This window comes from Pseudophryne corroboree, chromosome 10 (assembly GCF_028390025.1).
Source record: "Pseudophryne corroboree isolate aPseCor3 chromosome 10, aPseCor3.hap2, whole genome shotgun sequence".
Lineage (NCBI taxonomy): Eukaryota > Metazoa > Chordata > Amphibia > Anura > Myobatrachidae > Pseudophryne > Pseudophryne corroboree.
The window spans coordinates 174897805-174922623 of record NC_086453.1 but is presented as its reverse complement, the minus strand read 5'-3'; the positions used below and the strand labels follow the sequence as shown (position 1 = coordinate 174922623).

The 24819-nt window shown below is 46.7% G+C and overlaps 1 protein-coding gene across 6 annotated transcripts in view; it reads right to left on the bottom strand.

Moving 5' to 3' along the window:
* CCDC30 (coiled-coil domain containing 30) overlaps window positions 1–24819 on the bottom strand; it is a 687183-nt gene that overhangs the window by 572347 nt on the left and 90017 nt on the right. Inside the window, exon 1 of one of the 6 annotated variants that reach the window (XM_063942946.1) lies at window positions 2465–2516. The exons of the other annotated variants lie outside the window; for them this stretch is intronic. Within the exon in view, the coding sequence (XP_063799016.1) occupies window positions 2465–2500 (36 nt within the window). The 5' untranslated portion in view covers window positions 2501–2516. Of the gene's footprint in view, window positions 1–2464; window positions 2517–24819 lie in introns of those variants that run through there. 6 annotated transcript variants of the gene reach the window in all.

Genomic DNA, 24819 nt, shown 5'->3' with positions numbered 1-24819 from the left:
AGCACGCAGAATCGTATCACAGATCCAGCGTGCAACTGCAGAGACGCAGGCGCCCCAAGCACGCTGGGAGCATACCGGACAACCAAAGCCTCTGTAACCCCAAACGGAACCCAATTTGCGACATAAATCTTCAAAGCCCTGACTACATCGAGAGACTTAGAAGCAGCCAATGCTGAAGTTAACACAGGCATCAAAAAAGGCAGGTTTTCCGAGAACACCGAAAACCCTTTCTGGCAGAACTAGTATCCGCGTCTAAAATTCTATCCACTTGGAAGATCACACAGGGCTCTTGTGAGACAAAGCCGCTACTTCCGACAACCGCCTCGCAGTCGCCCAAAGGGGAAAAGCATGACAACTCACCAAGAGAGAAAATCTTTCATAACCATTAATAAAGGTTCCAATCAGTGAGACACAAGAAACCTCAACATAACGTCAAGATCCCACTGTGCCAATAGGGCACAAAGGAGGTCGGATGTGCAGTACTCATTTCACGAAAGTCCAAACTTCCGGAAAGGTGGCCTATTATTTATTTATTTTTTTAAAGAAAAGTTATAAGGCCAAAACTGCCCTGAAACCAAATACTGTGGTAAGGCTATTCCGGTACTTCTTTTCTAGCTTGAAGAAGTGTGGAAATGAACACCCTGGGAATACCCCTTCGGATTAGGATAAGGCGTACAACCGCACCGCCGTCAAACGCAGCCGCGGTAAGTCCTGATACACGCCCGGATCTTGTTGTAACAGTTCCTCGCGTAGAGGAAAAGGCCAGGGATCTTATATGAACAAATCTTGGAAAACTGGATACCAAGCACTCCTGGGCTAGACCGGAACAATGAAGATCGCCGGAACCTCCGTTCTTCTTACTTTCATCGCCTTCCGCAGAGTGAAAGCGGAGGGGATACATATACTGAAAACACCCAAGGTGTCACGAGGTCGTCCACCGCTATAGCTCGAGTGACCCTTGACCTGGAATCCTATTCTTGAGGTATCTCGTTGAGGCGAGACGCCAACATGCCCAATTGAGACACTCCTCAAAAACTTGTCACAACTGCTAAACTTCTCGATGACGACAGTCTTTCTCCCGGATGGAGAGGGCGTCTGCAGAGGAAATCTATTTCTCCTTTGTTTACGTCCGGAAACGAAGACTGCTAATATAACCTTTACCAGTCTTTCCACTCAGGGAAACCATTTCAGCTTCTGCCAATGGCGCTCCGGTCCTTGTTCTGCCCTAGCGACTTACTTACGCCACTGCTGTCAAGTCGTCCGACAGACTTAATACGGGCAGATCACGAAGAATATTGTTCGTTGAAAACCGTTCTTAATTCAAGAAAGCTTATTGTAGACAAGCTTCTCAGCTTGACCTGTTCCTCTGGAAATGCTTCCCATATAAGGACTACTCCCCAGCCTCGGCTATCCGCATACATGGACACCAGGATCTAATCCTTGATCTCGAACCTTCATCCCTCTAGGAGGTGAGCACTGAGCAGACACCACAGGAGTGATATCCTGGCCATTAGAACTATATTCCGATGCATGTGCCGGTGAAACCCGGACCACAACCCCAACAGGTCCCATGAAATCCACTCTGGCATTCGACCTGCTCACCGAAAAAGCTTCTTAGGCCGCACCCAACTTCCTCATCGACAGAACATACAGATGGAGTGGCACCACAAATCTGATCCGACTCAGAATCCTCAGACCACTTTTCTACAGGAAAACACAGAACCTCAACAGTTCAGTATCTACCCTGATACTACCTTCGACATCTGCATCGTTGGGAACAACAGCCCTTCCCTGTGTTGAAGAACAATCCGAGAGAAACAACGATTTGGACCACTTGTTTCTTGACCTCGCCTCAAGCAGGCGAACATCTCAGTACAGAATAACAATGGCTCTTACTATTGCGAGAAAACCATCATACTACCATCACTCCAGGGAAATGGCCAAGACCATCCTGGCTATCCTTCCAGGTAATCTGAATGCGTAGAACAACACATGTAACTTTTTTTTTTTTTTTTAACCGGGACAGGAGGACAAGGCCCGAACCTGACACACCCTTAGTATGGCGCCGCGTACTACCTCCCCTTCCAGAGGGGAAACGGCAATATCCATTATAAAACCAGTGAGGGGAAACATCAGTAATCCAAAATGTCCCCCTTTGGATTCCATTAGTTTCTCACCGGTCCTAGTTTATTCCCAGACTAACCGAAAGTAGTAACTGAGTCCTCACCGGAGCGGGGTCCCGCCATATAGACTCTGTGACATGTGTCTTATGTGGTAGAAAAAGAAACGACATCCTCTTCTGCGACCTTAACAGGCTGCAGAACTCTTACCTTTCCATCTTTCACAGGCTGTACAAAAAGTGAAAAACAAAAAACTGTATTTAACCAATTAAAATGACTGCATCCCCCAAAAGAATGCGTCACCACCTGTTGCCAGGGAATCCAACTCCCGAAGTTAGACTTACCAGGAATATCCACCGAGATCGGCTGAACTGAGGCATCCACCCAACCAGCGGTACACCGTCCCAGGGAAAAACTCCAGTAACTCTCGGAATCAGCCTCAGCCGTCCCCTGGCCATACTACCTGTATACGTACGGCAGTCTGCTGCAAAATTATAGAGAAGATCCAACATAAGGAACCTCCCCTCGCTCTTTAGGGTAAATCTATTTTATGACTTACCGAACACAAATACTCCCTCACGTGCCTGCAACGCAAAATCCTCACAGCATAGAAAATAATGATATCACTTAGCTTTCCTGTATACGATCCTTTGAGACAGGGCTCCGTGTCGACCAGTCGTTGATTTTCACAATATTCCATCCGTGGCGGAAAAGGAATAACCCTTCGGACTTCTGAAGAGGGTGTGAGTCACGGTCGACCGAGCGCTTCATCAACAGAGCGACCAGCACATGAGAAGAAATACTATTAATTCAGTATTCATTAGAAATCATAATATGAATTTACATATTGTAATACACATATAGCCACATATCCTAAAAAAAAAATATATATATTATAATTATATATATATATATATATATATATATATATATATATATATATATATATATATATATATATATATATATATATATATATATATATATATATATATTCAAATAGGAATAAAGTCTCTGCGCCTTCAGTGCTTGGATGTGGAAACTTCCATCTGTGTATAACCAGAAAAATGATGTGTATATGCGTACCGGAAGTATGATCAAATTGTGCCTGTAGTGGTATCTTTAATTGGTCATCTCCCCTTGTCTTCTTACTCCATGTATAAACGCCCTCAGCGGGGTGTTAGAACACAATTTACATAGGCAGAAGGAGAAGATGTGTCAGCAAGAATGCTCTTACTATTTATAAAGTGACATGTGCCATAATTGTGCAAAAAAAATAAGAATTTACTTACCGATAATTCTATTTCTCGGAGTCCGTAGTGGATGCTGGGGTTCCTGAAAGGACCATGGGGAATAGCGGCTCCGCAGGAGACAGGGCACAAAAAAGTAAAGCTTTACTAGGTCAGGTGGTGTGCACTGGCTCCTCCCCCTATGACCCTCCTCCAGACTCCAGTTAGGTACTGTGCCCGGACGAGCATACACAATAAGGGAGGCATTTTGAATCCCGGGTAAGACTCATACCAGCCACACCAATCACACCGTACAACTTGTGATCTAAACCCAGTTAACAGTATGACAACAGAAAGGGCCTCTTAAAGATGGCTCCTTAACAATAACCCGAATTAGTTAACAATAACTATGTACAAGTATTGCAGATAATCCGCACTTGGGATGGGCGCCCAGCATCCACTACGGACTCCGAGAAATAGAATTATCGGTAAGTAAATTCTTATTTTCTCTATCGTCCTAAGTGGATGCTGGGGTTCCTGAAAGGACCATGGGGATTATACCAAAGCTCCCAAACGGGCGGGAGAGTGCGGATGACTCTGCAGCACCGAATGAGAGAACTCCAGGTCCTCCTTTGCCAGGGTATCAAATTTGTAAAATTTTACAAACGTGTTCTCCCCCGACCACGTAGCTGCTCGGCAGAGTTGTAATGCCGAGACCCCTCGGGCAGCCGCCCAAGATGAGCCCACCTTCCTTGTGGAGTGGGCTTTTACAGTTTTAGGCTGTGGCAGGCCTGCCACAGAATGTGCAAGTTGAATTGTGTTACAAATCCAACGAGCAATCGACTGCTTAGAAGCAGGTGCGCCCAACTTGTTGGGTGCATACAATATAAACAGCGAGTCAGATTTTCTGACTCCAGCCGTCCTTGCAATGTATATTTTTAAGGCTCTGACAACGTCCAACAACTTGGAGTCCTCCAAGTCGCTAGTGGCCGCAGGCACCACAATAGGTTGGTTCAGATGAAATGCTGATACCACTTTAGGGAGAAAATGCGGACGAGTCCGCAGTTCTGCCCTATCCGAATGGAAGATTAGATAAGGACTTTTATAAGATAAAGCCGCCAATTCAGATACTCTCCTGGCAGAGGCCAGGGCTAGTAACATAGTCACTTTCAATGTGAGATATTTCAAATCCACCTTTTTCAATGGTTCAAACCAATGGGATTTGAGGAAATCTAAAACTACATTTAGATCCCACGGTGCCACCGGAGGCACCACAGGAGGCTGTATATGCAGTACTCCCTTGACAAAAGTCTGGACCTCAGGGACAGAGGCCAATTCTTTTTGGAAGAATATTGACAGGGCCGAAATTTGAACCTTAATGGATCCCAATTTGAGACCCATAGATAATCCTGATTGCAGGAAATGTAGGAAACGACCCAGTTGGAATTCCTCCGTCGGAACCCTCCGATCCTCGCACCACGCTACATATTTTCGCCAAATGCGGTGATAATGTTTCACGGTGACTTCCTTCCGTGCCTTAATCAAGGTAGGAATGACTTCTTCTGGAATGCCTTTCCCTTTTAGGATCTGGCGTTCAACCGCCATGCCGTCAAACGCAGCCGCGGTAAGTCTTGAAAAAGACAGGGACCCTGCTGTAGCAGGTCCCTTCTCAGAGGTAGAGGCCACGGTTCGTCCGTGAGCATCTCTTGAAGTTCCGGATACCAAGTCCTTCTCGGCCAATCCGGAACCACTAGTATTGTTCTTACTCTTCTTTGCCGTATGATCTTCAATACCTTTGGTATGAGCGGCAGAGGAGGAAACACATACACTGACTGGTACACCCAAGGAGTTACCAGTGCGTCCACAGCTATTGCCTGTGGATCTCTTGACCTGGCGCAATATTTGTCCAGTTTCTTGTTGAGGCGAGACGCCATCATGTCTACAATTGGTCTTTCCCAACGGTCTATTAACATGTTGAAGACTTCTGGATGTAGACCCCACTCTCCCGGATGAAGATCGTGTCTGCTGAGGAAGTCTGCTTCCCAGTTGTCCACGCCCGGGATGAACACTGCTGACAGTGCTATCACGTGATTCTCCGCCCAGCGAAGAATCTTGGCAGCTTCTGCCATTGCACTCCTGCTTCTTGTGCCGCCCTGCCTGTTTACATGGGCGACCGCCGTGATGTTGTCCGACTGAATCAACACCGGCTTTCCTTGCAGGAGAAGTTCCGCCTGGCTTAGAGCATTGTAGATTGCTCTTAGTTCCAGAATGTTTATGTGAAGAGACTTTTCCAGACTCGTCCATACTCCCTGGAAGTTTCTTCCTTGTGTGACTGCTCCCCAGCCTCTCAGGCTGGCGTCCGTGGTCACCAGGATCCAATCCTGAATGCCGAATCTGCGGCCTTCTAATAGGTGAGCCTTCTGCAACCACCACAGAAGTGACACCCTTGTCTTTGGTGACAGGGTTATTCGCAGGTGCATCTGCAGATGCGACCCTGACCATTTGTCCAACAGATCCCTTTGGAATATTCTTGCATGGAATCTGCCGAATGGAATTGCTTCGTAAGAAGCCACCATTTTTCCCAGGACTCTTGTGCATTGATGTACTGACACTTTTCCTGGTTTTAGGAGGTTCCTGACCAGATCGGATAACTCCTTGGCTTTTTCCTCTGGAAGGAAAACCTTTTTCTGAACCGTGTCCAGAATCATTCCTAGGAACAGCAGACGAGTTGTCGGGATTAAATGGGATTTTGGAATATTCAGAATCCACCCGTGTTGTCTTAGCACCTCTTGAGATAGTGCTAAGGCTGTCTCCAGCTGTTCTCTGGACCTTGCCCTTATTAGGAGATCGTCCAAGTATGGGATAACTAATACGCCTTTTCTTCGAAGAAGAATCATCATCTCGGCCATTACCTTGGTAAAGACCCGAGGCGCCGTGGACAATCCGAACGGCAGCGTCTGAAACTGATAGTGACAGTTTTGAACAATGAACCTGAGGTACCCCTGGTGTGCGGGGTAAATCGGAACGTGTAGATACGCATCCTTGATGTCCAAGGATACCATAAAGTCCCCTTCTTCCAGGTTCGCTATCACTGCTCTGAGTGACTCCATCTTGAACTTGAACTTTTTTATGTAGAGGTTCAAGGACTTCAGATTTAGAATAGGCCTTACCGAGCCATCCGGCTTCGGTACCACAAATAGAGTGGAATAATACCCCTTTCCTTGTTGTAATAGGGGTACTTTGACTATCACCTGCTGAGCGTACAGCTTGTGAATGGCTTCCAACACCCTCTCCCTTTCGGAAGAGACGGTTGGTAAGGCAGACTTCAGGAAACGATGAGGAGGATCCGTCTCTAATTCCAACCTGTACCCCTGAGATATTATCTGCAGGATCCAGGGGTCTACCTGCGAGTGAGCCCACTGCGCGCTGTAATTTTTGAGACGGCCCCCCACTGTCCCCGAGTCCGCTTGAGAGGCCCCAGCGTCATGCTGAGGTTTTTGCAGGAGCCGGGGAGGGCTTCTGTTCCTGAGAAGGAGCTGCCTGTTGGTGTCTCTTCCCTCTTCCTCTGCCTCGTGGCAGGTACGACAAGCCCTTTGCTCTCTAATTTTTGTAGGAGCGAAAAGGCTGCGGTTGAAAGGTCGGTGCCTTTCTCTGTTGGGGAGTGACTTGAGGTAAAAAAGTGGATTTCCCGGCAGTAGCCGTGGCCACCAAGTCTGATAGACCAACTCCAAATAACTCCTCCCCTTTATACGGCAAAACCTCCATGTGACGTTTTGAATCCGCATCGCCTGTCCACTGTCGTGTCCATAAGGCTCTTCTGGCTGAAATGGACATAGCACTCACCCGAGATGCCAGTGTGCAAATATCCCTCTGTGCATCACGCATATAGATAAATGCATCCTTTATTTGTTCTAACGACAGTAAAACATTGTCCCTATCTAGGGTATCAATATTTTCAATCAGGGATTCTGACCAAACTACTCCAGCACTGCACATCCAGGCAGTTGCTATAGCTGGTCGTAGTATAACACCTGCATGTGTGTATATATTCTTTTGAATAACTTCCATCTTTCTATCTGATGGATCCTTAAGTGCGGCCGTCTCAGGAGAGGGTAACGCCACTTGTTTGGATAAGCGTGTGAGCGCCTTGTCCACCTTAGGGGGTGTTTCCCAGCGCGCCCTAACCTCTGGCGGGAAAGGGTATAATGCCAATAACTTTTTTGAAATTATCAACTTTTTATCAGGAGCAACCCACGCTTCATCACACACGTCATTTAATTCTTCTGATTCAGGAAAAACTGTTTGTAGTTTTTTCACACTATACATAATACCCTGTTTTACGGTATCTGTAGTATCAGCTAAATGTAACGTCTCCTTCATTGCCAAAATCATATAACGTGTGGCCCTACTGGAAAATACGTTTGAATTTCTACCGTCGTCACTGGAATCGGTGCCCGTGTCTGGGTCTGTGTCGACCGACTGAGGCAAAGGGCGTTTTACAGCCCCTGACGGTGTTTGAGGCGCCTGGACAGGCATTAATTGATTGTCCGGCCGCCTCATGTCCTCAACTGACTGTTTAAGGGAAGATAAACCATCACGTAATTCCACAAATAAAGGCATCCATTCTGGTGTCGACCCCCTGGGGGGTGACATCTGCATATTTGGCAATTGCTCCGCCTCCACACCAATATCGTCCTCATACATGTCGACACCACGTACCGACACACACCGCAAACTCACAGGGAATGCTCTAATGAAGACAGGACCCACTAGCCCTTTTGGGGAGACAGAGGGAGAGTCTGCCAGCACACACCACAAAGCGCTATATATACAAGGGATATCCTTATATTAAGTGCTCCCTTATAGCTGCTTTAATATATATATATATAGCCATTAATGTGCCCCCCCTCTCTGTTTTACCCTGTTTCTGTAGTGCAGTGCAGGGGAGAGACCTGGGAGCCGTTCTGACCAGCGGAGCTGTGACAGAAAATGGCGCCGTGTGCTGAGGAGATAGGCCCCGCCCCTTTTTCGGCGGGTTCTTCTCCCGCTATTTTTCCAGTCAGGCAGGGGTTAAATATCTCCATATAGCCCCTATGGGCTATATGTGAGGTATTTTTAGCCTTGTATAAGGTTTATATTTGCCTCTCAGAGCGCCCCCCCCCAGCGCTCTGCACCCTCAGTGACTGCCCAGTGAAGTGTGCTGAGAGGAAAATGGCGCACAGCTGCAGTGCTGTGCGCTACCTTATGAAGACTGAGGAGTCTTCAGCCGCCGGTTTCCGGACCTCTTCACGCTTCAGCATCTGCAAGGGGGTCGGCGGCGCGGCTCCGGGACCGGACTCCACGGCTGGGCCTGTGTTCGATCCCTCTGGAGCTAATGGTGTCCAGTAGCCAAGCAGCAAATCCACTCTGCATGCAGGTGAGTTTACTACTTTCCCCCTAAGTCCCACGTTGCAGTGATCCTGTTGCCAGCAGGACTCACTGTAAAGAAAAAAACCTAAACTAAACTTTCTCTAAGCAGCTCTTTAGGAGAGCCACCTAGATTGCACCCTTCTCGTTCGGGCACAAAATCTAACTGGAGTCTGGAGGAGGGTCATAGGGGGAGGAGCCAGTGCACACCACCTGACCTAGTAAAGCTTTACTTTTTTGTGCCCTGTCTCCTGCGGAGCCGCTATTCCCCATGGTCCTTTCAGGAACCCCAGCATCCACTTAGGACGATAGAGAAATGTTTTTTATATATAAAGTGCTCTGTGCCTATAGTGTTTCTATGAACCACTATATTTCTTGTGATTTCTAATATAGATAATCAGAATCACACCTCAGTGGCTAAAATAATAAAATAATGAAAGGAAGGTAATGACTCACTCCTTTTAAGAATGCTGCTCATATGAGGCGATCAACGACCTAGTCTGGTACCTCTATAGAGAAAGTTTTTTTTCACCTAGAGGACTCCACGTCATTACTCCTTTCAGTTTCCGCCACAGGTGATCGCAGCTCCCTGCTGTATATCCCGTGTGATTGCATTCAATATCCCCGTTATGCGGCTCCAGCAGCCCGATGCTCCCTCCCCCAACACTCATAGAACGAGCTGCGATCACCTGTGGCGGAAACTGAAAGGAGTAATGACGTGGAGTCCTCTAGGTGAAAAAAAACTTTCTCTATAGAGGTACCAGACTAGGTCGTTGATCGCCTCATATGAGCAGCATTCTTAAAAGGAGTGAGTCATTACCTTCCTTTCATTATTTTATTATTTTAGCCACTGAGGTGTGATTCTGATTATCTATATTAGAAATCACAAGAAATATAGTGGTTCATAGAAACACTATAGGCACAGAGCACTTTATATATAAAAAACATTTTTTTGCACAATTATGGCACATGTCACTTTATAAATAGTAAGAGCATTCTTGCTGACACATCTTCTCCTTCTGCCTATGTAAATTGTGTTCTAACACCCCGCTGAGGGCGTTTATACATGGAGTAAGAAGACAAGGGGAGATGACCAATTAAAGATACCACTACAGGCACAATTTGATCATACTTCCGGTACGCATATACACATCATTTTTCTGGTTATACACAGATGGAAGTTTCCACATCCAAGCACTGAAGGCGCAGAGACTTTATTCCTATTTGAACATTTCTTAATTGTGACTCAGCGAAATATGAGTCAATAAGAGAGTCTATACTGCAGCCCCTACACGTGGGAGTGCTGTTTGGAATTAACGTGAATATTACGCACAAATTTTTATATGTTTATTGTAAACGTTTTAGGTTTTAAGCGCTCACTATACACCTTTATTGTACATATATATATATATATATATATATATGTATATAAATAACATACATATGATCAGATTGTCCCGAGCCTTCTGGTCCCCATTGACATAAATGTGGTCTGAACGTGTATGACCATGTACTGAAAAGCCCCAGTTGTGGATCTACCAGGAAACATTATATTCGACAGAAAACCCCAGTATTCGTTGACAGCAGGGATTAGTAACCAGGCAAAATTACCGTGTTGCGACCCCAAGCGGTCCGAGGGAAGCAACGTACAACTGTATATACACAGGTATAAGTCGGATACCACATGTCCATTTACCCCGGCGACAACAGACGGTGCCGACAGGGTCACCCACATACCATTGTGCCTCCCATATAATATTTACTTTTTATGTTGTAGCGAGTACCCACGTGCGTCGGCGATGCCGACAGGGAACCCCATATGTGTTTACAACAGAACACTCATGCCTGCCGACACAAGTGTACTAAAATGGGTATATCTGACAGGGGGCACACAGAAATTACACACAAGAATGAATTCATGGTCATTCCTAACTCAACTAGTGGTATATAAGTGCAACATAACACTAAAACACTATCCCACCTCTTGTTTGTGCTTTACAAACTTCATGGCGGGGACAGAGGGAAAATGGCGCTGACTGTATGTGTGAGGCTAAGCCCCGCCCCCCTCGGCGCGCTGTAGCTCCACTATATTCTATAAAGCCAGGTCGAGCACCGTATATTAGTGTAAAGACACTATATACTCACAGAAAACAATGCTGCTCAGGGCGCCCCCCCCCCCTTCACCACAGGCGACCGACGGCGTGTGGGAACCCCGGCGCGCCGCAGTCCGCTAATGGCGGGTTATCTCATGCGGCGCCCGGGACCCCCACATCACATATCTATACAAGAAACTGTTAAATATATATGCTGCCCAGGGCACCCCCCCTCCCCGGCGCCCTGCACCAATGGAAGCCGGCGGCGGGAGAGAAATGGCGCGCAGTGCGCTATAACGCGCCGGCAGGGGTCTGTACACAAAGCCTCGGCAGCGCAAGTTGTCAGCCTAGAAAAAAAAAAAAACCTAGCTGCCCAAGGCGCTCCCCCCCGCCGCGCGCCCTGCACCCGTGTAAGCGGCGGCGGGGGATCAAAGGTGCGTAGCGCTAAACCATGCTGGCGGGGGAATGAAACACGGTGCCCAGGCACCGAAATGCTTTTAAATGCCAGACTTATTAAGAAAACCAGTAACTTGCTGCCCAGGGCGCTCCCCCCCCAGCGCCCTGCACCCGGTGAGTGCGTTGGTGTGTGGGAGCAGTGGCGCGCAGCGTGACCATTGCGCTGTGCCTCCGTTACTGAAGTCTTCTGTTCTTCACATACTCACCCGGCTTCTTTCTTCTGGCTTCTGTGAGGGGGGTGACGGCGCGGCCCTGGGAACAAGCAGCTAGGCGCACCAAGTGATCGAACCCTCTGGAGCTAATGGTGTCCAGTAGCCGAGTAGTAGAGCCCTTGAATTAAGTAGAAGTAGATCCTGCTTCTCTCCCCTCACTCCCACGCTGCAGGGAGCCTGTAGCCAGCAGGTCTACCTGAAAATAAAAAACCTAAACATAAAGTATTTTAGAGAAACTCAGGAGAGCTCCCCTAGTGTGTGACCCATCACTCCTGGGCACAAAGTCTAACTGAGGTCTGGAGGAGGAGCATAGAGGGAGGAGCCAGTTCACACCCAGTCTTTATAGTGTGCCCAAGCTCCTGCGGATCCGTCTATACCCCATGGTCCTTTCGGAGTCCCCAGCATCCTCTAGGACGTAAGAGAAATTAGGGCATGTTAACTTTCCAGAAGATTTAAAGCAGTTTTTTCCCCCCAGCTCCTGAGCATGTGAAAAGTTTGGAGAAATTCCTATTTTAAGATAAACATCAAGGGGCGTGGTTCAGAACTGCAAGCACCCCTAATTAAGTGCTTAAGTTACTTAATTTGGGCAGTAATGACATGTTATTAATTGGGTGATATTCTGCAATGTGCAGGAATAGGTGTTAATTGAATTCAGTAAAATTTCCCGACAGTCGGTATCCCGGCAGTCGAAAAACCGATGCCAGAATACTGACCGTCAAAATCCCGACATCGAGCACAGCATGTCCACTCGCCACGCTTCGGGATCAGTGGCTAGCAAATTATTATATTCCCTCTCGGGTGGTGTCGTGGACCACCACCCTATTGGGAATACGGGGAAACGGTCTGGATTTCAACCGCCGCCTTTTTGACTGCTGTCGAGATTCCGCCGTAGGTATTTCGACCACCAGGATCCCCACTGTCGGTAACTTAATTGCATCCCGTTAATTGATGTGGGACAAGTATATGAGGGTTTTACATTGATGTGGCAGGTGTTTTAGTATTGCAGTGTTCTTTAACATAATTTAAAAGTGTCTTGAAATAAAAAAAAAAAAGGATTCTAATTACCTGCCGGTAAATCCTTTTCTTGTAGTCCATAAGGGATATTGGGGAATTAGTACGATGGGGTATATACGGGGTCCAAAGGAGCCGATGCACTTTAAATTTCTTCAACTGGGTGTGCTGGCCCTTCCCCTCTATTCCCCCTTCCACAGGCAGTTCTAGGTAAAATAGTGCCCGAAGGAGAATGGACATACTTGAGAGAAGGAACATAACAACGAGTGGCGATATTCACACACCAGAACACCAATAACATAAACCGACCAGCAACGGCTGGGAACAAAACAGCAACAGCTGAACAGGTAACCATATAAGAGAAAACCTGCAGAATAGTCAACACACTGAGGAGGGCGCCCAATATCCCTTATGGACTACGAGAAAAGGATTTACCGGTAGGTAATTAAAATCCTATTTTCTCTAGCATCCATAAGGTATATTGGGGTATTAGTACGATGGGGACATCCCAAAGCTTCAAGAACGGGCGGGAATGTGCGGAGACGTCTGCAGTACCGCCTGCCCAAACTGGGTATCCTCTTTGACCAGGGTATCAAAGTTGTTATACTTCACAAAAGGTGTTCTTCCCCAACCAGGTAGCAGCTCAGCATAGTTGCAAGGCCGAGACTCCACGGGCAGCCGCCCAGGTAGACCCCACTGATCTCGTGGAGTGGGCCTTCAGAGACTGTGGAACAGGTAAAGCTGCCAACACATAGCCCTGTTGGATAGTAAGCTTAAGCCAACGAGCAATGGACTGCTTAGAAGCAGGGCAACCCTTTTTCTGCGCATCATAGAGAACAAACAAGGAATCAGTCTTTCTGATCTGAGCTGTTCTCTTGATAAAGATATTCAAGGCACGCACAGCATCCAATGCCTCCGGAGGAGCAGAAGTGTCAGAACCTGATGGAAACACAATGAGCTGATTCAAGTGGAACGCAGAGACGACCTTTGGCAGGAACTGCTGCATAGTCATGAGCTTTGCTTTGTCCTCGTAAAAGACCAAGTAGGGGCTTTTACACGATAAGGTCCCCAATTCTGAGACACTCCTAGCAGAAGACAGGGCCAGTAATATCACAGTCTTCCACGTGAGGTACTTGTCTTCTACCATCATCAGAGGTTCAAACCAGGAGGACGGTAGAAATTCCAACACTACATTCAAATCCCAGGGTGCCGTGGGCGGCACAAAAGGAGGTTGTATGTTGAGTACCCCTTGCAAGAAGGGCTGAACTTCTGGCAACACTGCAAACTTCCTCTGGAAGAAAATTGAGAGAGCTGAAATCTGGACCTTAATGGAACCCAGACGTAAGCCCTTACCCACACCAGCCTGCAGGAAACGTAAGAAACGTCCCACGTGGAACTCTGCTGGTGGATTCGTGTGTTCCTCGCAACGAGAGACATACAGTATCTTCTCCAGATATGATAATAGTGTTTTGACGTCACAGGCATCCTAGCCTGAACCATGGTAGCAATAAACTTTTTGGAAAGGCCTTTGTGAGCTAGGATGTTCCGCTCAACATCCATGCCATCAGACGAACTGCCATTGTTGTAGAAGATCTCTTCTCATCAGCAGAGGCCAAGGGTCTTTGATGGACATGTCCAGAAGATTCGCGTACCACGACCTCCGAGGCTAATCAGAATTGCCTGGGCTCTTTGATTCCAGATTCGCTTTAGCACCCTTGGAATCAATGAAATCGGAGGAAACAGGTAGACCAGCCGGTAAGGCCATGGCGACGTCAGGGCATCCACTGCCCTCGCCTGAGGGTCCCTGGTTCGTGAACAATACCAGCTAAGCTTTTTGTTGAGTCGAGAAGCCATCATGTTTATTTGTGGGCAGCCCCATCGGTCGATAATCTGCTGAAAAACCTGATGGTGGAGCCCCCAATCTCCCAGGTGGAGATCGTGACGACTCAGGAAGTCCGCTTCCCAGTTGACCAATCCCGGAATGAAGATTGCTGACATTCCTCTTGCATTTCTGTCCACCCAGAGGAGTATCTTTGACACCTCTCGCATGCAGGCCCTGCTTTTTGTCCCTCCTTGTTGATTGATGTATGCCACCGCCGTGGCGTTGTCCAACTGAACTTGAATCGTGTGATCCCTAAGTAGAGGAAAGGCCTGAAGCAGAGCATTGGAGATCGGAGTTCCAGAATGTTGATCGGAAGTAGGGCTTCGTGGGCTGACCACCTGCCCTGGAACTAAGCCCCCTGGGTGACAGCTCCTCATCCTCCATACTTGCATCTGTCGTGAGGAGGATCCAATCTTGAATCCTGATACTTCGACCCTCCAGTAGATTTGAGGACTGCAGCCACTACAGGAGGGAAATCCTGGCCTGAGGAGACAGCCATATTATCCGGTGCATCTGAAGATGTGATCCGGACCACATGCTCAGGAGACACAATTGAAATGTTCTGGTATGGAAACTTCCATACTGGATTGCCTCGTATGAGGCTACCTTTTTACCCAACAATCTTATGCAAAGAAGGATGGATATTCGAATAAACTGTTGAACCATTCAGACCATCTCCTGGAGTGTTCTCGCTTTGTCCTCTGGGAGGAACACTTTCTGGGACACAGTATCCAGCAACATTCCCAGGAACAGGAGCCTCCGAGTTGGCTCCAGGTGGGACTTCTGTAAATTGAGGATCCACCCATGGTGTGACAGACGTTGGATAGTGTGGTCTATATGGAGCAATAGAAGCTCCCTGGATCTTGCCTTTATCAAGAGATCGTCCAGATAAGGGATAATATTGACCCCCTGGACCAGGAGTTGGAAACATCATCTCCGCCATCACCTTCGTGAACACCCTTGGAGCTGTGGACAGGCAGAAGGGTAGTGCTTGGAACTGGTAGTGATCGTTCAGCAGGGCAAACCGCAGGTAGGCCTGGTGAGGTGGCCAAATCGGGATATGGAGATAGGCGTCCTTTATATCCAGTGAGACTATGAATTCCTATTCTTTCAGGCCCCCAATCACTGCTCGCAAGGATTCCATCTTGAACTTGAAAACCGTGAGGTAAGGGTTCAAGGATTTTAGATTCAAAATGGGCCTTACTGAACCATCCGGTTTTGGTATTGTAGTGGCACTGAAACAATGACTTCGTACTGGACCAACTTTAGGATTGCCTGTTGCAGCGTAACACGCGTATCCTCCAAAGCTGGTAAGCTTGATTTGAAAAATCGTTGGGGAGGAGCGCCGTCGAACTCCAGCTTGTAGCACAGAGAAATTAGATCTTTTACCCAGGTATCCTGGCAGGAGCTTTCCCAGATGCAGCTGAAGTGACACGACAGAGTTCCCACTTCAAGATCCCCTCAGGGTGTGAGGCCTTAGTGGAAGCTGAACTGGTGCTCTGTTCCTGAGAACCTGCTGTTGCTGGTTTTCTTGTCTTACCTCTGATGCCTCTAGCCACATTGGAGGCACCTCTGGACCTAGATCTAAATCTGTTAGACCGAAAGGACTGGGCAGATGGCCCCGGGTAGGAACATCTAGCCGGCGGGGCCCCAGAGGGGAGAAACGTGGATTTAACTTTAGAAAGCCACGTATCCAATTCAACCCCGAAGAGCCAATTCCCTGAAGAAGGAAGAGAGACTACACTCTGCTTGGTCCGCTATCCAATGACGCAACCACAAAGCTCTACACGCCGTCACTGCCATAGCAGTGGTACTAGCATTAATATTGCCTATCTCCTTGAGAGAGTCACACAGGGCCCTGCATTGTCTTGAATGTGTTTTAGGAGAGTCACCGTAGTGATTAGGGACATATCCCCCTGAGAGGCCCTCTTGAATTTGAGTAGTCCACGTATGAATGGCATGCGTCATCCAGCAACCCGATCTGACCGGTCTTTGTGATATACCAGCCGTTGTATTAATAGACTTTAGTGAAGTCTCTATTTTCCTATCTCCAGGGTCCTTTATGGTAAAGGAGCCCAGAGCTGGTAGTACCGCCTTTTTAGATGGGCGAGAGATTGATGAGTCTACGGCCGGGGGTTCTTCGCAGATTTTTCTGCCTTCAGGAGCAAATGGGAAAGTATGCAAAAATCATTTTGTCACTTGGTATTTCTTATCTGGATTTTGCCAGGCTAACTTAAACAGGTCATCTAACTCTGCAGAATCAGGGAAAGGGACACTGATTATGTTCCCAGCTAAGAAAAAAGACTGCTGTGCTGCAGCGTCCTCTACAGGGAGTTGTAACACGTCCCTTATAGCAAGTATGAGGGGCTCAATACCCTGTACAGAAGGGGAATCCCCAGTAACAGGATCCAATTTCTCCCCCTCCTCCTATATCTCCTCATCAGATTCTGAGAGTAAAGCAGGAAACAGAAACAAAAAGAACCAGAAAGTAGTTGTGTAGTTGGGCGCACGAATATAGTTTATGACAGATTCTATACCTGAATAAAATTTAGATTTTATTGCTTATTCTTGCTAAAAAAAAAAAAAATTCCAGGGGGTACACAGCAAAACAGAGGTTAAAATGATCGACACATACAGGCAAATAAGTGAAGATAGAAATAAAGTGCAAATAGATTTAAAAAGCAGTGCCTCCACTTATCACTTCTGCAAAGTGTATGATTGAAGATGCTAATAAAGCCACTGAGACTGTGTGATATATTGGGTTACCTAATCTCTTAACTCTAATGGGCTCTTGTCTTGTTGTATAAAGGGCAAGTGATGCAAGTACCTAATGTCACCACAATTCTGTTCACATTAAAGACCACTGAAGGAATGTAGCAACCTGTTCTTTTTGAAGTGTGATTGGAAACAGCAATTGTTACAATAAAATTCTCATACTAGCTGAGCATGTGGTTTGGTTAATACAATGTAACAATGTTTATTCCGCAATTGTCTCCACTGTATATATCACTGCCTTATATTGAAAGGCCTATAAAAGGTGATTCTGCACTGAGATTAACCCCTGTAATGATATGACTGTTGCGCTATATCTTATATATTAGCCACCCAAATCACTTGCATGGATCACAAAATACAAAGGGTCTCATATGTCAGGTCATTCTGATGTAGTGGAAATAAATATTGGTGGAGAAATATCCAACAGATATCCTACACACTCTATCTTGTGCCATAGTAGATCCCTAGTTTGTATATGATTGCCAATAGTCGGCTCGCAGCACTAATGTGCCGCTATATTATCCAAAGTACGCACTGGTGTGCAACTATATTAACATTAGAAATCCTTAATGGCTTGCGGCGACCTGTTTTTACAGAAGAGTGATTTGGAAACAATACTTGTTACAATAGTATTCTCATCTTAAATGGGCATCAGATTGTATTGATACAATGTAACAATGTTCTATTCCATGATTATCTCCACTTGTATATCTCTAACTCGTATTGGAAAGCCTGTAGGAGAATTCCCACACAGGAATAATCCCCTGCGATACTATAATTGTTGGAATATATCTCATATATTATTCAACTGTTGTTTGCATGAGTTGCATAATACGCAGGGTATCATATATTAGATCATTCAGACATAATAGAGATAAACGTCAGTGGGGAAGTGTCAGATGATTATCCTACACACTCTATATTTGCATGGATCACAAAATACAAAGGGTCTCATATGTCAGGTCCCCACTAACGTTTATCTCTATTATGTCTGAATGATCTAATATTATATATTTAATATGAGAATACTATTGTAACAAGTATTGTTTCCAAATCACTCTTCTGTAAAAACAGGTCGCCACAAGCCATTAAGGATTTCTAATGTTAATATAGTTGCACACCAGTGGGTACTTTGTTTCTGTTTCAAATTACAGTTGTAATCGGGCTGCACCCCCATACAATAAGATCTATAATACTAAATATTGGGGTCAATAGAAAGACATGATCCAATTAGTTCATTAATTTCTCAAGTGTGCAGATATATTTCTCTTTTCTATCCAAAGTAAAGCAGGTAACCCACGTTTTAGTGGTCCTGATCTAGGGAGGGAGGGCTGTGTATCATCTGCCCTTGCAGCTAGGTCTGCAACATTACTTGATAACTGTAGCTATTTTAAGAGAAACAATCAGGTGCAACTATTATAAAACAATAATAATAATCTGGATAAAGAATTTTTATCAATTAAAGATGAAATAAGCTGCTCCCAAAGAATAATCTGCAGTTATTCAAAGAACAATAAAAAGGACACAATGTATAGGGAGTGCTGTTTGATCATATACATATGAAATGTAATAGCGAAGGTAAAATGCTAATTTAATGTGCAGGCACAATGGATACATCAATTTAAAAAAAAGTATTTAACTGTGTACAAAAGTCACTGGTTTCTAGACCCATCACAATAAGAGGATATATTAGTGCAAAGAAATAATAAGTAGCTGTGAAATTACATTAAAGAAGGAGCTGAAGCTTTTGCACTTTGCTACCACCTCAGACTCACCGCTCGGTGAGATACAGATGCTGGAACGCTTTTGCGGCACTGTTGGTATGTGTGACTGCAGGAATTGTTAGTAACCACCAGCGGGAGGAGAGGGAGGGCACAGCTATTGACAGCCGGGATATATCGGCTTCTGTTTATGTCTCCGTGAAGCGGCTCCTAATGCAGACTGATAGCCCACAGCAGCTCCGTGCACCGGCTTTGCCAGCGGCGCTCTTAGCGGCTCTGTGTATGGGCTGGCTGCCCAGCACGGAAGCGGTGCTCAAATAGTGGGAGACTCACAGCAGTAGTGTGTTGAAGTTCCGTAGTGGCTGTTAAGCCCGTAGTTCAGGGGTGGCCAACCAGTCAGAGACAAAGAGCCAAAATATCTTGTTAGGTACGTCAAAGAGCCGATATCAAGCCGAAGGCACGTGTGCAAAAATGGGGTGTGACCTGGTGCCTGCTAGGCCACACCCCATGGTATAAAATACAATGAAAATGCCAGATCCACATAAAATACATTTTAAAGCCAGAATCAACATAAAATACTTTGAAAAAGACACTTCCTCATAAATTAATTTAAAAATCCAGATCCACATAAAATATATTGAAAAAGCCATATTCACATAATACACTTCAGCTCCTCCATGTGTCACTCCAGCTAGCACCCTCCTGTGTCACTCCAGTCAGCTCCCCATTGTGTCTCTCCTGCCAGGATTCTCCTTTGTCACTCCAGCCATCTCCCCACTGTGTCACTCCTGCCAGCACCCTCCAGTCAGCTCCCCCATTATGTCTCTCCTGCCAGGATCCTTCTGTGTCACTCCAGCCAGCTCCCCCTTGTGTCACTCCAGCCCACCCTCATATGTCACTACAGCACCGTATCTGGCTCCCCAGTTTTCAGTCGCCGTAGTGCTGCTGTGTGTCTGGTTGGAGTGCACCAGTTTCCAGGATCTGTTGTGCTCAGGTGACTGAGTGTCAGGAGCCACATTTAAATAAAGAGAGAGCCTCATGCGGCTCAAGAGCCACAGGTTGGCCACGGCTGCCGTAGTTCATTAACACAGCAATAAACTTGTCGGTGAAGATGCACACCAGAGATGTAATAAAAAAAAAGAAAAAAAAAAGAAAAAAAAAAAGAAGAGAGAACCTTGACGCATTTCTCTGCTAAAATGACGTGCGGTTTCCTCAGAAGGCATTCTCAGTGTACATGGTAACAGATATTCAACGTTAAATACAATTGTAGTAAGAAACAAAGAACCATTGTTTTCTTATGGCTACCAATACAAAGCATATACATTAGGTAGCTATTTAGATATAGACAAAGTTAACTGAATCTTATTTCTATTATATAGATGTGTTTAGAATGGCATCCGTCTGGAACATTGCATAACATATAAGGCATCAATTATAGGACAAAACAGCTCATTCAAACATAGCAGTCTCATAGTCTAATGCAGAGATTTTCAACCTTTTACAACTCGCAGCACACTGAACAAGATTTGAATATTGCCAAGGCACACTCAGATATAATGGTGATGCATGGTTCAGTGTCCTGGGATGTCATGTCGCAGCTTCTCTATAGGTAACGCCTGAGCCATATCTGAGAAAGCCATAAGAGCCAAACACTGCCCTGGACGAAAATTAGAACTGGCTCTGCAGCTGCTAAATCCTCCAGGGCCTCAGTCGCGGCAAAACACTGACGGGCCTGGCTGTGCTTCTATGGCGGCACAACTGGAGATTGCTTAGAGCACACTAGTGTGCCACGGCACAGTGGTTGAAAAACACTGGTCTAATGGGATAATGCTGTGTGTAAATGAGAATAGAATAGATTTCAGGATCCGCAGATTCGAATCCTATGGAAATATTTTTAGACATGTAATTTTTAATACATGTAAATAGTCTTTATATTTCGTATAAAAGTACAGTGTAACGTGTTACCCAGAAAAAAATAAGATTTTACTTACCGATAAATCTATTTCTCGTAGTCCGTAGTGGATGCTGGGGACTCCGTCAGGACCATGGGGATTAGCGGCTCCGCAGGAGACAGGGCACAAAAATAAAGCTTTAGGATCAGGTGGTGTGCACTGGCTCCTCCCCCTATGACCCTCCTCCAAGCCTCAGTTAGGATACTGTGCCCGGACGAGCGTACACAATAAGGAAGGATTTTGAATCCCGGGTAAGACTCATACCAGCCACACCAATCACACCGTACAACTTGTGATCTGAACCCAGTTAACAGTATGACAAACGTAGGAGCCTCTGAACAGACGGCTCACAACAATAACAACCCGATTTTTTTGTAACAATAACTATGTACAAGTATTGCAGACAATCCGCACTTGGGATGGGCGCCCAGCATCCACTACGGACTACGAGAAATAGATTTATCGGTAAGTAAAATCTTATTTTCTCTGACGTCCTAGTGGATGCTGGGGACTCCGTCAGGACCATGGGGATTATACCAAAGCTCCCAAACGGGCGGGAGAGTGCGGATGACTCTGCAGCACCGAATGAGAGAACTCCAGGTCCTCTTTAGCCAGGGTATCAAATTTGTAGAATTTTACAAATGTGTTCTCCCCGACCACGTAGCTGCTCGGCAGAGTTGTAATGCCGAGACCCCTCGGGCAGCCGCCCAGGATGAGCCCACCTTCCTTGTGGAATGGGCCTTGACAGATTTAGGCTGTGGCAGGCCTGCCACAGAATGTGCAAGTTGAATTGTGCTACAAATCCAACGAGCAATCGTCTGCTTAGAAGCAGGAGCACCCAGCTTGTTGGGTGCATACAGTATAAACAGCGAGTCAGATTTTCTGACTCCAGCCGTCCTCGAAATATATATTTTCAATGCCCTGACAACGTCCAGCAACTTGGAATCCTCCAAATCGCTAGTAGCCGCAGGCACCACAATAGGCTGGTTCAGGTGAAACGCTGACACCACCTTAGGCAGAAACTGAGGACGCGTCCGCAGTTCTGCCCTGTCCGAATGGAAAATCAGATATGGGCTTTTATACGATAAAGCCGCCAATTCTGACACTCTCCTGGCTGAAGCCAGGGCCAGTAGCATGGTTACTTTCCATGTAAGATATTTCAAATCCACCGATTTGAGTGGCTCAAACCAATGGGATTTGAGAAAATCCAAAACTACATTAAGGTCCCACGGAGCCACTGGGGGCACAACCGGGGGCTGTATATGTAGTACTCCTTTTACAAAAGTCTGGACTTCAGGAACTGAAGCCAATTCTTTCTGGAAGAAAATCGACAGGGCCGAAATTTGAACCTTAATGGACCCCAATTTGAGGCCCATAGACAATCCTGTTTGCAGCAAATGCAGGAATCGACCCAATTGAAATTCCTCCGTGGGGGCCTTCCTGGCCTCACACCACGCAACATATTTTCTCCAAATGCGGTGATAATGTTGTGCAGTCACCTCCTTCCTGGCTTTTACCAGTGTAGGAATGACCTCTTCCGGAATGCCTTTTTCCCTTAGAATTCGGCGTTCAACCGCCATGCCGTCAAACGCAGCCGCGGTAAGTCTTGGAATAGACACGGTCCCTGCTGAAGCAGGTCCCGTCTTAGAGGTAGAGGCCACGGATCTTCCGTGAGCATCTCCTGAAGTTCCGGGTACCAAGTTCTTCTTGGCCAATCCGGAGCCACGAGTATCGTTCTTACTCCCCTTTGCCGTATAATTCTCAGTACTTTGGGTATGAGAGGCAGAGGAGGAAACACATACACTGACTGGAACACCCACGGTGTTACCAGAGCGTCCACAGCTATTGCCTGAGGGTCTCTTGACCTGGCGCAATACCTGTCCAGTTTTTTGTTGAGGCGAGACGCCATCATATCCACCTTTGGTTTTTCCCAACGGTTCACAATCATGTGGAAGACTTCTGGATGAAGTCCCCACTCTCCCGGGTGTAGATCGTGTCTGCTGAGGAAGTCTGCTTCCCAGTTGTCCACTCCCGGAATGAACACTGCTGACAGTGCTATCACATGATCTTCCGCCCAGCGAAGAATCCTTGCAGCTTCTGCCATTGCTCTCCTGCTTCTTGTGCCGCCCTGTCTGTTTACGTGGGCGACTGCCGTGATGTTGTCCGACTGGATCAACACCGGCTGACCCTGAAGCAGGGGTTTTGCCAGGCTTAGAGCATTGTAAATCGCTCTTAGCTCCAGTATATTTATGTGAAGAGACATTTCCAGGCTTGACCATACTCCCTGGAAGTTTCTTCCCTGTGTGACCGCTCCCCAGCCTCTCAGACTGGCATCCGTGGTCACCAGGACCCAGTCCTGTATGCCGAATCTGCGGCCCTCTAACAGATGAGCACTCTGCAACCACCACAGAAGAGACACCCTTGTCCGTGGCGATAAGGTTATCCGCTGATGCATCTGCAGATGCGATCCGGACCATTTGTCCAGCAGATCCCACTGAAAAATTCGTGCGTGGAATCTGCCGAATGGAATCGCTTCGTAAGAAGCCACCATCTTTCCCAGGACTCTTGTGCATTGATGCACAGACACTTTCCCTGGTTTTAGGAGGTTCCTGACAAGTTCGGATAACTCCCTGGCTTTCTCCTCCGGAAGAAACACCTTTTTCTGAACCGTGTCCAGAATCATTCCCAGGAACAGCAGACGTGTCGTCGGGGTCAATTAAGATTTTGGAAAATTCAGAATCCACCCGTGCTGTTGCAGCACTACTTGGGTTAGTGCTACTACGTCCCCCAGCTGTTCCCTGGACCTTGCCCTTATCAGGAGATCGTCCAAGTAAGGGATAATTAATACGCCTTTTCTTCGCAGAAGAAACATCATTTCGGCCATTACCTTGGTAAAGACCCGAGGTGCCGTGGACAATCCAAACGGCAGCGTCTGAAACTGATAATGACAGTTTTGCACCACGAACCTGAGGTACCCTTGATGTGAAGGGCAAATTGGGACATGCAGGTAAGCATCCTTGATGTCCAGGGACACCATAAAGTCCCCTTCTTCCAGATTCGCTATCACTGCTCTGAGTGACTCCATCTTGAACTTGAATTTTTGTATGTACAGGTTCAAAGATTTCAGATTTAGAATAGGTCTTACCGAGCCGTCCGGCTTCGGTACCACAAATAGTGTGGAATAATACCCCTTTCCCTGTTGTAGGAGGGGTACCTTGACTATCACCTGCTGAGAATACAGCTTGTGAATGGCTTCCAATACCGTCGCCCTGTCTGAGGGAGACGTTGGCAGAGCAGACTTTAGGAACCGGCGAGGGGGAGACTTCTCGAATTCCAACCTGTAACCCTGAGATACTATCTGCAGGATCCAGGGGTCCACCTGTGAGTGAGCCCACTGTGCGCTGAAATTCTTGAGTCGACCCCCCACCGCCCCTGAGTCCGCTTGTAAAGCCCCAACGTCATGCTGAGGGCTTTGCAGAAGCCAGGGGGGGCTTCTGCTCCTGGGAAGAAGCTGCTTGGTGCACTCTCTTACCCTTTCCTTTGCCTCGGGGCAAATATGACTGTCCTTTCGCCCGCTTGTTCCTATAGGAACGAAAGGACTGCGGCTGAAAAGACGGTGTCTTTTTCTGTTGGGAGGGGACCTGAGGTAAAAAGGTGGATTTCCCGGCTGTTGCCGTGGCCACCAAATCCGATAGACCGACCCCAAATAATTCCTCCCCCTTATACGGCAATACTTCCATATGCCGTTTGGAATCCGCATCACCTGACCATTGTCGCGTCCATAAACTTCTTCTGGCAGATATGGACATCGCACTTACTCTCGATGCCAGAGTGCAAATATCCCTCTGAGCATCTCGCATATAAAGAAAAGCATCCTTTAATTGCTCTAAAGTCAATAAAATACTGTCCCTATCTAGGGTATCAATATTTTCAGTCAGGGAATCCGACCAAACCACCCCAGC